This window comes from Octopus bimaculoides, chromosome 7 (genome assembly GCF_046866305.1).
Source record: "Octopus bimaculoides isolate indiv1 chromosome 7, ASM4686630v1, whole genome shotgun sequence".
NCBI lineage: Eukaryota > Metazoa > Mollusca > Cephalopoda > Octopoda > Octopodidae > Octopus > Octopus bimaculoides.
Window position 1 is genome coordinate 37,236,106 of NC_142934.1, and position 15,357 is coordinate 37,251,462.

Genomic DNA, 15,357 nt, shown 5'->3' on the forward strand with positions numbered 1-15,357 from the left:
GTAAAATAAAAAAATGGCATGAACCGTTTGCTGTTAAACACTAGAAAGACAAGACTTCAGAACCAACTTTAATTCTAAATTTGAATGCCTCATGTCTGATGATAAATTTTCCAGTCAATAAATAAGTACTCTATTTGAATCGTTATAGAACTTCAATTCCTAGAGCATTTCTTACTTAATGTTGATGTCATTTTACTTCGATTTCGATACTCATTTGCTTTGTCCAAAAATTCAAATTTAAGGTCTCTTGTAAAAACTTTTTAAAAAATGTTCTTAAACAATTGCATCGCTTTAATCGATACAGTTACATAGTGATTTTTTAAATTTCAAAAGCCTGAAGTAAATTTGCAAATAAAAACAACACATCCATTTATATTGGTGACCGGAAGGGAAACTCGATGAGCGATCAGATGGCAAGAAAAAAAAACATAAGAAAAGGCTTATATATATATATATATATATACACTTAAACATAACTGAAGCTACGTCAATAAAACTGGTAATAAAATGGACTTACATCAATATAAAACAAATGGGCTTCCTCACTTCTAGTTAAAGCTTAGTTACGAGAAGAATCAGAGGAAACCGACATGGCAGGAACCAGTTTACATAACCGAGTAGCTTAATGAACTACCAAAACATTTGTATAAAATTTTAATAAAAATTTAAATAGGTAGCATTGAAACTCCAGTTTTACCTAAAATTTAATTTTGGAATAAAGTTTTGAAATATATTTATACAATAATTAAAAAAAAAAATAAGGAAAAAACTTCATAGATAATTCGTTCCACTTTACATAAAGTTTTATATACAAATTGTGGATTCAGTCAATTTAAATTGCATTAGAAAGGTTAACTGTTTATATAGAAATCATGAATTAATAAAATATTAAATCTACAACAAAAGCTGCTAACAAAGTTAAATTAAAATTTAATGATCGGATCTCCCGATGTCAAACTTAAGGTTGTAGCAGAAGTTGTAAAACCCGGTTAACCAACCTGCATTTTTTTTTTTCTTTTTTAATGACAAAATATATTTGAAACCTGTCCAAGGTGAAGAAAAGTGGATATTTGGTAAAGATATTTATAAATGTAAGTGTTGAAGTGTGTAAAGTTTATAAATTCAAGTGGGACAACGTGATACGTTTGACATTAGTAGTCATTGAGATGGTGATTCAGTCTATCGATTTTTAGCGTTAAACAATGGTCATTTCCAACAGTTGTCAAGTGATCTTTCATCAATTACAAAATCTGAGAGAAATCTCCAGGATTATTGTAATTATTTTCAACGTTGCAAAACAAGTGTTTCAAAGAAATAAGTTTAGATTATTAGGATTGATAATTGAATTTTAAATCTCGTATGTTAAGCGTGCTATAAATCGACCCAACTATAAATAACCACCGGGTAACCGGCGAAAAAACGTATCGTTCCAATTCATAGGGTAATGGTCAATCGCAGAATATTCCTGCTGCTCAGTTAAATAATCGAGGTTACTGTCATGACTTTGATTACTATAAGGGGTAGCGACAAATGGAATCTTTGGAGTTAAGTAATGAAAATTTTGCGGATAAAACAGTGGTAGATAAGAGGGATTAATCTGTATATTATCTGTTTGCGGGCTATAATTATCTCCTGGTGGAGCCTGATACTGAAAACTAGGGTTGCTTTCATCTCCAGGATTCACATAGGAACCAGATTTATATGGAAGATGTGGCTGGTAAGTAGTACGAAGAAAACTTGACGGAAGGAGCGTGGGATTTTTAAGTGTAGTATTTTTAGAATACAACTTTTTTCTTGTTGCACGAGTTACAACAATTTGTCTTCCATTTACTTGAATTTTACTGTGTAAAACACATTTGTCCACAGAATCGATGTCGTCAAAGCAGAGAAAGACAAAGCCCGTGTATTTACCAGCATGGTTTATTACCCACTCCAGTTTTTGTACAGAGCCGTAATTGGAGAAAACTTTCCAAATCTCTTCTTCCCGAATGTCTTTCCTAAATCTTCCAGCATAAATTTCCATAATATTCCGTAATTCACCAGGGTTCTTATAATACGGCATGGCTCGCCTAGTTTCTACACATCGATTATCTATGATGTGAGGCCGACTGGATTGTATTTCGTCTAAAGTGGAAGCTTCCTTAAATACCAGAAAACTGAAACCTTTTGATACCCCCGTTGCTGGATTTCTTACGACAACACAGTCAATCACTTTACCCCATTGTTCGAAGTAAGTCTTCAATGAAATTTCATTTGTTTCTCGACTTAGACCTCCAACGAATAATTTGCGGTATTTCTTTGCCTCCATACTGACCTCCATCACAGACAAAATAAAAAAAAGACTACACCCAGTTTCTTATTCACAGGTTTGCACTACCTTGATTATATCCCCGTTTATGACTTCATATATGACCATTTCTTAAAAGAAATAATCTGGATTAGTCAATTATTCTTTGATTAATCAAAAGTCTAATTGAATGATATTTTCTATCTACAATCCAGTGGTTGTGGTTTCGATTCTGACCTGCGTCAACAACATGGATTTAACGTTTAAAACAAGAAAGAAAAGAGGTCGATGCAATGACGAACGCGAACGAAATATGAACGACTGAAAGTTGATCTAATGTTATACTAACTTGATATAATATCACAGAGGAGTTAATTTTCAGATGATCGCCATCCCTTGGTTACACGAATCTGCAACTAATTTCGCTCATTCCACAAAAGAAAATATATATATGAAAGTCACATAAGCTCATTCCTGCTCTTATTGAAATACATAGAGTAAAAGACTGTGAAAGACTTCATTTATCAAAGAAAAAGGTATGTAGAGTAGTAGAAATAGTAGAAATGGTACAGCTTTCTATTTTGTTTGTATTTAGTCGCCAGGTCAGTTCTGATTGCGTACAGCTATGACCATTCAGAGCAATGTAGGACACTATTATCTGATGTGGCTTTCACGACATTAGATTACAGATATTTGGTTACAATTTCTAATAGATTAAGCGGTCGCATAGAGGCTCCACAGTCTTAGTTTTGACTATATTCTGAAGTTCTGAGTTCAGATCTTTCGAGGGTTAAGTGTGTGTGTGCGTGCGTGCGTGCGTGCGTGTGTGTGTGTGTGTATTTTTCTTCCCTCGTAATGATTTAGGAGTTGAAGTAGCTGTTATATGGACTGTTAGATATGTAATTCGTCTGACGTTCCGTGTGTCATGTGGTTCGTCTGAGTTCATTGTTTCATTGTTGTTGTCTTGTGGGACTACTAGCAAGAACTGCTGTTTATTGGCCTGGTATCGATGCTGCTATAGAGATAGCCAGTCGACGATGTGATTCATGTAACGAACATCAAAGGCAGCCATCTAAGCCTCCAGTTCACCCATGGATGTTACCAGAAAAGCCGTGGAGCCGCTTACATCTGGACCATGCAATAAATTTTATGGGTAGAGATTGGCTGGTGATCACAGATGCTTATTCCAAGTACCCATGCATTCATCCTACTTCCTCTACGTCCTCCAAAGCCACTTTAAATCTGCTTGAGGAAGACTTTGCGCACTTCGGATTTCCTCACACACTGGTCACCGATAACGCACCAACTTTTACGTCTGAGGAGTTCCAGAGCTGGTGCAAAGAACGCGGGATTACACACCTGACAGGTGCACCTTACCACCCAGCTACCAACGGAGCAGCGGAACGTTTGGTGCAGACCTTCAAACAAGCTCTGAGGAAGTCTTCTCTTCCGCCGACACGAGCACTTCAAGAATTCTTGATGCAGTACCGGAGAACACCGACATCCTGTGGATTCTCTCCAAGTGAACTTTTGAATCACCGGCAGATACGAACAAGGATTGATTCTCTGCTGCCATCGCCAGTACACATTGCTCAAGGCAAACAGTCTAAGGAAGCACATAAGTCTCAGGTGACTCCAAGCTCGGCTGATGTCGCTAAAGTTACCAGGCAGTACAAGGCCGGAGATCCTGTGTATGCACTCTACTATGGACCTCGCCGAGACAAAGATCCCCGATGGGTACCAGCAATCATTAAGAAGTCATTGGGTACTCGCTGCTTTAATGTGAAGGTCATACCTCATGGCCCGATGTGGAGACGACACTGGGAACAGCTGCGACCGCGGTACACAACTGAGGAAGACAATGAACCTGGTGATGCAGAAAACACTGTATTTGAATTTGCAACAGATCACCCGATGGAGATCTCGGAAACTGTGCCACTAACACAAAGACAAACCAGACCCAAGACCATGTTACCCGTTCCAGAGTATGGACCAGACAACCCAAGACGGTCCAAGAGAACCCGTAAAACCCAAGAGAGACTTTGCTGTTGATACTTCTTGTGTAGCATCAATTTCAGTGGGGAGGTGTTATATGGACTGTTAGATATGTAATTCGTCTGACGTTCCGTGTGTCATGTGGTTCGTCTGAGTTCATTGTTTCATTGTTGTTGTCTTGTGGGACTGTCGTAGTAAAATGTCTTTGATATATATATGGCGGACATGACTTTTGTTTATTCATAACGAACATTGGGTGAGTGCGTTCTTTGTATGTAATTGAACAATAAATGTAATAATTAAATTGTATAACTCGTTTTGTTATCTCTGCGAGTCACCCGAGGGAAACATAACAGAGTTTATTGGCGTCGCCGATAGGACCGATAGGATACATGCTTACTTTACCGTAAAATTATTCATCGTAATAACAATGGCTGAAAAACAGACAGTAGAACTTATTAAATTGTTTAGGGAACAAATTGACAAGCAAATGCAACAACATCAGAGAGATATGGACGCTCTGTTAAAACTGTTTGGTGCTCGACAAGTTGAACGCGATTCTAGTGGCTATTTTTCAGCTGCTTCAACAACAGTGTCGATTCCACCATTTACTGCATTTGATTCAGCGACAGAACTATGGCCTGATTACTGGTCAAGATTCCGTACGTTTGTGGCTGCTAATGCTGTACCTGAAAAACGCATGGCACAAGTGTTCCTGACCAATCAGACTGCTACTGTTTACAAACAACTTGCTAATCTGGCTACCCAACAAAATCCGCCTAAAGATATCAACAACTTGATAATGGACGAAATCGTTGACTTCATGAAGGAACAGTTCGACCCTAAACTTTTCATTGTGAGAGAGCGTTTCAAGTTTTGGAGTGATATGCAGCGCAAGCCAGGCGAAACTCTCCAGGAGCTGGCAGAACGTATACGCCAGGATGCAGCTACCTGTGATTTTCCAGCGATCACCAACCCACAGGATGAAGCTCTGAGACAGAGATTCATATGTTCGGTTAACAATGAAGCGGTTCTGAAGGCGCTTTTTAAGATAAAAGACTCAGAACTAGATTTTGCCCGTGCTGTCCAGGTTGCCATTGAGACTGAAGACGCAGCAAAGGTTGCAAAAGAAACTGTATACGGTTCCAGAACCAAGCAGGTGTACAAGGTCCAGCAGAACAGGAATAAGAGTCCTCAAAAGAAACATCAGCAGTCTTATTCCACAAACCAGGAGAAATGCTACCGATGTGGAAAGGCCCACAAAGCAACAGACTGTCCTTTCAGGGAAACCAAATGTCATTTTTGTGATAAAAAGGGTCATTTGCAAGCGGTGTGTAGGAAAAAACAACATCAGCAACGCAATGGTCATTCACAAACTCCCGTGAAAAGAATCACAAAAGCTGAGCTAGTCAAGGCGATCCTAGGTGAAGTTTCCCGAGACACTCATAGTTTAATTGTGCCAGTAACAATCCAGAACAGACTGTTCACAATGGAATTGGACACTGCTACTACAGGCAATTTTGTTTCCTTGTCAGTCTGGAAACAACTTGGAAGACCAAAGCTGCAAGATGTCAAGCATCGCTATGAATCTGCCAGCAAGCACAACCTGCCTGTTCTAGGAACTTTCATGGGCCAAACCAAGGATCCAACAACTGGTAAGCAGGATCTTATACCTTACATAGTCACCAAGATCTCTGATCTTAATTTGCTGGGTCGGAATGCTATCCAGACTCTGGGAATTTCCGTAGACACTGCTCTAGGTTTGAAAAGCATAGACAGCCAAGCTAAGAGGGAAGGTGCAGAAGGGATGTATCCAAAGACCTCAAGCGAGCCCTATGTTTCCCTGCAGCAAGATTGTCACAACATGTGTGATGAATTTCCAGATCTTTTCAAGCAAGAATTGGGATGTCTCAAGAACTTTGAACTGGAAGTGAAGTTCAAATCGGACGCAACACCAGTCTTTCACAAGGCACGTCCGGTCCCATTTGCTCTTCGTGATGACCTGGCCAAAGGTTACGAAGAAGGCATCGCCAAGGGAATCTGGAAGCCAGTCCAATTCAATGAATACGGAACGCCAGTGGTACCGATTCGTAAAGCACACGCTTCAAGCAACCTGAAGCCCAAACTACGGATTTGTGGTGACTACTCTGTGGGAATTAATGACCAACTTGCTGATCACCGTCATCCAATGCCACTCCCTGCTGAACTGATGCAGAAACTCGGAGGTGGATTCGGATATACAAAGATAGACCTTGCTGATGCCTATAATCAGATCAAGCTGGCTCCAGAAAGTCAACGCAGACTCGCACTCAGCACTCACCGTGGAGTACTCCTGCAACAACGACTCCCTTTCGGAATCAAGTCAGCACCTGGTTACTTTCAGGAGATCATGGAAAACCTGACCCATGATCTACCTGGAGTGGCCGTCTTCCAGGATGACATGCTCGTCAGTGGGAAAGATGCAAACAGTCACTTAAACAACCTAAAGTGTCTGCTCACACGTCTAAGCGACAATGGACTCAGATGTCGTCGTGAAAAGTGCCAGTTTGCACTACCCAGTGTAGAATACCTTGGACACATTTTGTCGGCTGAAGGGATCACTAAGGGATCCAAAGTCGAAGCAGTCTTAAAGATGCCATCTCCAACGAACGAATCAAGCTTGAAATCTTTCCTAGGTTCAGTTCAGTTTTATGGAAAGTTTATCCCAAACTTAGCCAGTATAGCAGAGCCACTCTATTGCCTTACGAAAAAGTCAACTATTTGGAAGTGGGGAGATGAGGAACAGTCAGTTTTTGATCACTTGAAAAATGTACTTTCATCAAGTCAAGTTCTGATACACTTCGATCCAAACAAAACTTTGGGACTGGCTTGTAACGCATCAAACGTTGGTATTGGAGCAGTCCTGTTTCACCGCTATCCTGATGGAAGCGAGCGCCCAATATCCAATATGTCCAAGACTCTCACTTCTGCACAGCGTAACTACAGTCAAATTCAAAAGGAAGCCCTAGCTATCATATTTGGCTTGCAGAAGTTTTACCAGTATTTGTACGGTCGTAAATTCGTACTCGTGACTGACCACAAGCCACTGACATCACTATTCAGTCCGAGGAAAGGGACGCCACTTCTCGCTGCTAACAGACTAGCACGATGGGCCCTGTGGCTGAACCAGTTTAACTACACCATTGAATATCGGAAATCAGCAGATCATGGCAATGCTGATGCCCTCAGTCGCTTGCCATTCGGTGATGATAACGACTTTGACAGAAAGGAAAATGGTGAAGACATAGACATGGTGTGTGCCATCAAAGCTCTTAGTATTCAAGTCCAACCTGTGGATGCTAACGTCCTCCGTCAAGAGTCAGGGAAAGATCCAGTGATATCTACAGTGATGCGCTACGTCCGTGAAGGCTGGCCACCAAAGAACATGGAGATCAATGACGAAGTCAACAAGTTCCGTAAGTTATCAAACTCACTTAGTATCTGTCATGGATGCCTTATACATGGATCTAGAGTTGTGATTCCACATAGCTTGCAGCCAAAGATCCTCAATCTTCTGCATCTTGGACATTTTGGCATGGAACGCATGAAACAGTAGCGTTGGTTCCAAATGAGTCAGGTATAACAGCGAAAAGAAATATGAGTATACAAGTTGTAATTGATTGCCACACTTTATTCAAACGGTTAAATGAAAGTACAGCGGAAGATAGTACACATTGAATGATACTGTCAGAAAATATGCATATTGGTTTCTCATGCAGTTGGAACTTGGTGATGTGTGCTTGACGAAACAAAAGCGCGTCAATGCTCTCTGCTGAACAACCCTCCTCACCCCATACTGAGATTCGAACTCAATCGCGCTTCCCACCTCACTGAAGAATAGCAGGAAAGATTTCTCTTTTTAAAGCTGACAGACTTCCAGCGAACAAACATAATTTGTGAGCGCTAAGTTGGTCTGTCACATGATGGGATTGAATAACCCGCGTAAAGCCAGAAAAACTTGACCATCACGTGACCAGGTCATGTGACCACTTGTAGAAAATACGCGTATGAGCCGATATTTGGATATTTCAGCCTAATCGAACGAATAATAATCATACTTGTGTTACAATGAGAACCTTCACCGATCAATGTTCATTTTGTGCTGAGGAGGAAACCCGAAACCTTTTCCGTTAGGCCTGAGAATAGAAAACCTACTGTCACGACATCAGTAGATCCCAACGTTTCTTCTGTTCATATCCTCTAAATATCGTACATATAATAAAACGTAATGTGTGTGTGACTTGTCGGTCATGCCAGAGGGAAAGAAAGGTAAAATAACAAGCAGAGTGGGAGTAGGTGATAGACAGAGATGCTGGATGTATGCAGGCGGACAGCATTCAAAAGTTTTGTTCTAAAGACGCTGATATTTTAACCTATATAATAATCTACTTGTTCGTTCGCCCGTTACACTTTAGTTAGAGAGGTGTAGGTGGAGAGAGAGGGGGGAGGGAGGAGTGTGAGTAGAAAAGAAAGAAGCAAGGAAGAAATGGAGAAAGATGTAAAATAAGGCCACATGCGTCACGTGGTTAGTTGAAAGGAGAGGCGAAAAGAGAGAGAGAGAGAAAACGCGGTGAGAAGAATGACGGAGAGAAAAGTGTTAGCGAGGGAAAGGTAAAGAGAAAGAGATATGTTTAGGATACAATATTTAGCAAAGGGTGATGTTCTGGTGGTGAGGTTAAAGGGCAGATAGAGAGAGATGGACAGGAGAGGCAGTTACATTAAAAGAGAGAGAGAGAGAAAAAGAGCATTTGTATTGTCAGAGTAGAGATACATCGACAGCAAGAAAAAATAGATATAAACAAACAGTTGGGCAGAAATGAAATGTGTTTATTACTGAAAGCTATAGTGATAATAATGGTGGTGGTGTGTTGATAGAAAATTTTTTTTTTTTGAACTAAATCTACATTATTCTTCTACCTTTTCTCTCTCTCTCTCTCTCTCTCTCTCACACACACACACACACACACACTCACACACACACACACACACACATATATATGAGAAAAGGTTGAGTTCTATTCCATCCTTTACTTTGCGGGGTTCCAAAGCTAGATTTCTAATAAAGATTCTTCATATTAAATTGGTAGCTTACTATTGTAAGTATTTTTTAAAATATGAAAATGTTAAGAGCATTTATAGAACACGTATCCTATATAAACTCAACAAACAATTAAAGATGGAGAAGAGAAGGTGTTAAAAGTTTTATAAAATTTTAATCCATGCATACGATCGTTTCGAGCGGTAATATTAACATGTAAGAAACATGGAAAAAATTAATTGCATATTACCATTCTCCTCAGTGTGAAAGAAGAATACATAAAAAAAAATATATCAGAAGAATATTATATTGTTACAGAAGACTAGATGGAGTGAGTGTCATATAACATATTCGGATATACATAATATGATTATGAAAGGTGAAATATATAAACATGCTTAGGTAGTGTTGAGTCTAGTTGTGTATGAACTATGACTGATGCGGCTAACGGATATTTTGAAATATAAGTGAAAAATGTTTAAGAAACATTCTCTCTGTATGAAGATAAATAATATAGGATCTTTTTTCGTATTCTTCCAACCACTTGAAGGTTTATCTTGCTTCAATCTACTCAGCTGGCCAAAATGAGTTGTAGCTGTAATTGAAAGGAGCCGGCCATATAAGGCTGAATCTCCCTGAGAACTACGTTAATGGTATGCATATCTGTGGAGTACTCAGCCACTTACAAGTTAATTTTATCCTCGTGTAGTAATGAAAAGTGGCTTCCAATATTTGCTGTAGTTATTTGTCTTTGATTTAAAAATGTGTCTATGTATCTATGTATCAACTTTTCTTTCAATCTTTGTATGTACTGTCTCTCTTCCTTTCTCTCTTTCTCTTTCACTTCCTCTGTGTCCCTCCTCTCTCTTTAAATTTAACAATGTGTGTATGTATCTATGTATCAGCTTTTCTTACGTACTAGGGCCTCTGGTACTCAGCGACATTCTGCCAGGATTTGGACGGTCTTATTCATCGTTTGTCCGTCGGATCGATTATTATCTACTTATCTACCCATCTAAACCAATGTATTAATTAACCAGCCAGCGATATCGCATACGGTGGGGTCCTGTAGCTGGTGGTGACAGCAGTAGCAGTGACAACTATTTATTCACTCATTTACTCAATTATGTAAACCGATGATAGCTAGGTAGGGTAATTAACCTTAGGACCATACCCTCCCTTATTATCCCTATAGTAATTAACGCCCCTTGTTTTAACCGAACTGAGGATATATATATATGTGTGTGTGTGTGTGTGTGTGTGTGTGTGTGTGTGTGTGTGTGTGTGTGTATGTGTGTGTGTATGTAGGTATATATGTATATGTGGATGTGTGTGTATGCGTGTATATCTATATGTATATACATAAGGATGGTGATTTTTTATTTATTTATTTATCCTTATTATTACTATTATTGTTATCTGTTTATAGTCTTCTTAAAAGTCTACCAATTTAATTCTATTGCCATTACATTAAGAATTTTACCCCCTCAGTGTGAGTATAAAGTTGAATTAAGAGATGTGTGCTTGCGCGCGTGCATGTGTATATACATACACGCACGCATGAGTGTGAGTATGGGGAGATATACATAGCACGCGTGTGTGGGGGGGGGGGGTGTACGCAAGCACGCTAGTACTAGCATCTTGACCGGTTAGTGTCTATCCAACTGTAGCTAAGCGTAGACAGTTTAAAACAATAGTTGCCCAATTGGAAGGATGGAAGTTAACGGTAGTAATTAACCCTCCCCCATTAGCAGCAGAATGTTCGAACCGTTGGAAGAAGCAACAGGATATCCTACACCGCAAAGTTTGAAAATTTGGCATATTATTATTGTTGTTGTTGTTATTGTTGTTGTCATCATCATCATCATCATCATCATCACTGTTATTGCTACTAGAACATTAATAACTCGTGTAAAATGAACTTCCACATAGACCCTTCCAAAATATATAGAAATGACACACACACACTCAGCAAAACTTCCTTTTTAAAAAAACACTTACAGCTTTCTAGATACGGCAGATAGCGCTGATGCCACAAACCGCGTATATGGTGGAATGCCTGTGTATAAATACTTGATTATGTACACATGTGAGTAAGGGAATATCCGAGTAAGGTTATGCACATGAACCCACACATATATATATGCATTGGAGCGTCTATAGCTATTTATAATGTTTGTAGGCTCTTTGTGTGCCTTGTATTTTTAAGTTGTTTTTTTTTATATATTTTTACATTTCCCATATGCTATACTTTCATTTTTCATTTATGCATTTTTTATTATTTTTTTTTCCTGCTGCACCCTTATTTTTATTTTGATTTTGATTTTGATTTTATTTTTTATTTTTATTTCTATCTTATTTTTGCTATTGTTTTTGTTCTTGTCTCTACTGCACCTCTGTTTTTACCTCTTGCTCTATATTTGTATGAAACCCTTTGTGAATCTCTGAAGAGGCCTAGCGGTTCGGGCATGTAACCCCATTTCAACATGTCATCCGATAATCACTCCGGGAAGAACTATTCGGATAGAATGGGGCATGCAAATCTAGGCCGAAACAGCTGTAAGATTAAACTTCTGTTCATTCTCTAATTTCTTATGTACTTTGTACTTCTATATGTAAACCCAGTTGGCAAAATAACATGGTTTGTCATAAACACCTGTACTTTGGGTTTTTTCTTTTTTTGTCACTTTAGCTATGAATCAAATTAATGAATTCAACGGGATACACTGTCTGCAAGTAGTTGGGTTCAGCATATTATCCTCCATTTTCTAATTGATATATATATATAATATTAAAGAATAAATTCCAAAACTTACAGGGAAAAATTCAATTTAGCAATACTAAATCAAATTTCCCACTATATAATTTAAAGAAAAACCACTATTAAATCATTCAATAAAGAAGAATTTAATTCATACCCTCCAGAAAATAAATATATCATAAAAACTTATTCAAAAAATCAATAAAATACAAAAGAATAACTAGTAAATGGTATAAAATAACTACGCATGTTTCTTGGCTATATTTTCAAATAGATAACTACTAAAACCAATTCAATTAATAATTCTATTAATAATCAAATCGATCTACAGTTAAATCTATTCAAAAATATAGTCACTCGTCAGGTCTAAAATAAAATAATAATAATAATTAAAAAATCAATGTACGTATTGTAACTTATACTAAATATCTAAATATCCAAAAAAAAAATATTTGTTCTAACAATAAATAAATAAATAATAGAAAAACATTTAATAATATTTCTTGAAATAAAAACACAGCTTATCTTATCGAAGAATTGCTGTAAACTAAAATTTTAAACGTATATTTTAAATGTAATACGTAGAACTTAGCGTTTATACGAAATATATCGCATGAAAATACGGCCTAAATATTATTTACGCCATATTTATACAATTTACTAGTTATTTATACCATTTACTAGTTATTCTTTTGCATTTTATTGATTTTTTGAAATAAGATTTTATATATTTATTTTCTGGAGAGTATGAATTAAATTCTTCTTTATTGAATTATCTAATAGTGTTTTTTTTAAAATTATATACATATATTTTATATTGGGAAATTTGATTTAGTATTGCTAAATTGAATTTTTACCTGTAAGTTTAGGAATTTATTCCCGAATATTATTATTATTATATTTCTTTTTATAACTAACGTTTATCGATTGTATTTAACTCTCAATTTCGTTAGTTATGGAACTTACAGGTAAGACTGAACCGCTGTTTTGGAATTCATCTTTGAAGGATATTCCTATACCATCTAGAAAGGAATATATTTTGAAACTTATTAATAATATTAAAGATTTTATTAATAGGATTAAATGGAAAGCCTACTACAATAATTGTAATATATCTAATATTAACGATGTAGAGAATTCTAATTATATCAATTCAAAATTTAAATCTAGAAAGGAACCCCCGTATAATATGGATATACAGGTTTTAGAGGATAAGATTTGGAAGGTGGTGAAGAACATTAAATTTCATAAAATACTCAAACAGACATAATGAATATTTAAGAAATCTAGCTATTAGAATAAAAGAAACACATAATATGGAAGGAATTATAGTACAATCAGATAAAACTAGAAACTTGTATAAACTAGATGTTAAATTATATGATAACCTATTAGAGAAAGAAATAAACAAAAAATATAAAATTGTTCTAGAAAATACTCTTTATAATATAAATAAGAATTCCAAATTAATTATGGTAAAATATAGTTTAGATAATAAAACTGAACCTTACGTATCTATGCACCCTAGAATTACTTTAAAGACCATAAGGATAATTTTTATTCTGACCCAAAAGTTAGACTTATTTGTCCAAGTAAATCAGATCTAGATAAATTAAGTAAGATCATTTTAGATAAATATATTAAATTAAATGAAATTAATTACCTTAAACTTTGGAATAGTACTAATGATACTTTAAAATGGTTTAATGATATTAAAGATAAAAAAGATATAAATTCATACATATAGATATAGATAATTATTATTCTTCTATTAATGAGGTTGTACTCAATAAGGCCCTAATTTATGCAATTAATAAGGTAGGTATGACTTATGATGAAGTTAATGTAGTAAAAATGGCTAGGAAATCGTTGATTAGATATAATAATAAACTGTGGGCTATGAAGGATACTAGGGACTATTTTGATATACCTATGGAAGCACCCGATTCTGCACAGGCAACTGATTTAGTGGGTATTTATTTATTACCAGAACTTCAATTAGAAAAATTAAAGTTGGATGGGGCTTTGTATAGGGATGACCTTTTATTAACAATTAAGGATTGCACCAATAGAACATTAGAATTATAAAAGAAGAAACTTTATAGTTTTTTTTAAAGATATGGATTAAGCATAACTGCATATAATGAGAACTATAATGTTAAGTACTTAGATGCTAATTTGAATTTAATAACAGGTAAGACCCAACCATTCCATAAAATTAATGAAAACATTTGATATATTAATGCTAATAGTAATCATCCACCCTCAATTAAGAAATTTTTGACAGATAATATCGGTAAAAGAATATCGTTGCTTTCTTCTGGTTTTGAGATTTTCCAAAAACACACATCTTATTATAATGAAGCCCTGCGGGAGACGGGATATAATAATAATATTAAATTCTTTAATAATTCTTAATATAATTATAATATAAAAGATTATATTCTCAATGATTCCTGTTTTTTATAATAATAAACCTAACATAAATAATTTTAAGTTTTATTTAGGTAATTATAGAATTAATAATAGGGATTATGATAATACAAAGCATAAATATAATAATAGTAGACTAAAAATAAGATTAAATTTAATTCTTTTATTGATAATAATAAATTTTTTAATATGAAAAATAAATGTAATAATATAAATAATAAGAACAAAATTTGTGTAATTATTCCTTATGGAGCTCAAGTTAAAGCAAAAATTATTAAAGAGATTTTAAATATAACTGAGGTATTCATTAGAGATAATAAAAAATATAATGATAAAAATATAATGATAATTTTGGAGTTGGTTACTCTACTACTAATGATGTTGGTAATATTATTTCTTCTTTTAATAAACCTAAACTGAATAAGTTTTACAAAAACAAATCAAGTAATTATTCCAATAATAATAATACAGACCAGAGCATAATTAATTGTACATGTAGAGATAAAAATAAATGTAAATTTAATAATAACTGTAATTTGGAGGATGTAGTATATAAATGTGTAATGATTTTGCTTGATATTAGTATGAATAGTTATGATTTAAATACTATTTACATAGGGTCGACTTCTAGCAAAATTAAATTACGTGTGGCTCAACATATGAATTCTTTTAAGAATAGAAATTTAATTAATTCTACTGGCCTTAGTAAATATATATGGGAACTAAAATCTAAAAATATCATGCACAACTTAAATTGGGAGATAGTTTGTAAGGCTAAATCTTATCGAATAGTTTAGTGCTTCT

General features: G+C 35.7%; 2 protein-coding genes across 6 annotated transcripts in view; one reads left to right on the forward strand and one right to left on the reverse strand.

The window, feature by feature from the left end:
* Positions 1-15,357, forward strand: part of LOC106869668 (putative 3',5'-cyclic phosphodiesterase pde-5) — a 362,634-nt gene that overhangs the window by 208,655 nt on the left and 138,622 nt on the right. The gene's annotated exons all lie outside the window — the stretch shown is intronic.
* LOC149134664 (heterogeneous nuclear ribonucleoproteins A2/B1-like) lies at positions 1,246-2,393 on the reverse strand. Its single transcript, XM_089355206.1, has one exon. It carries the CDS (start codon positions 2,318-2,320, stop codon positions 1,388-1,390), a length of 933 nt encoding a protein of 310 aa, XP_089211332.1. The 5' UTR covers positions 2,321-2,393; the 3' UTR covers positions 1,246-1,387.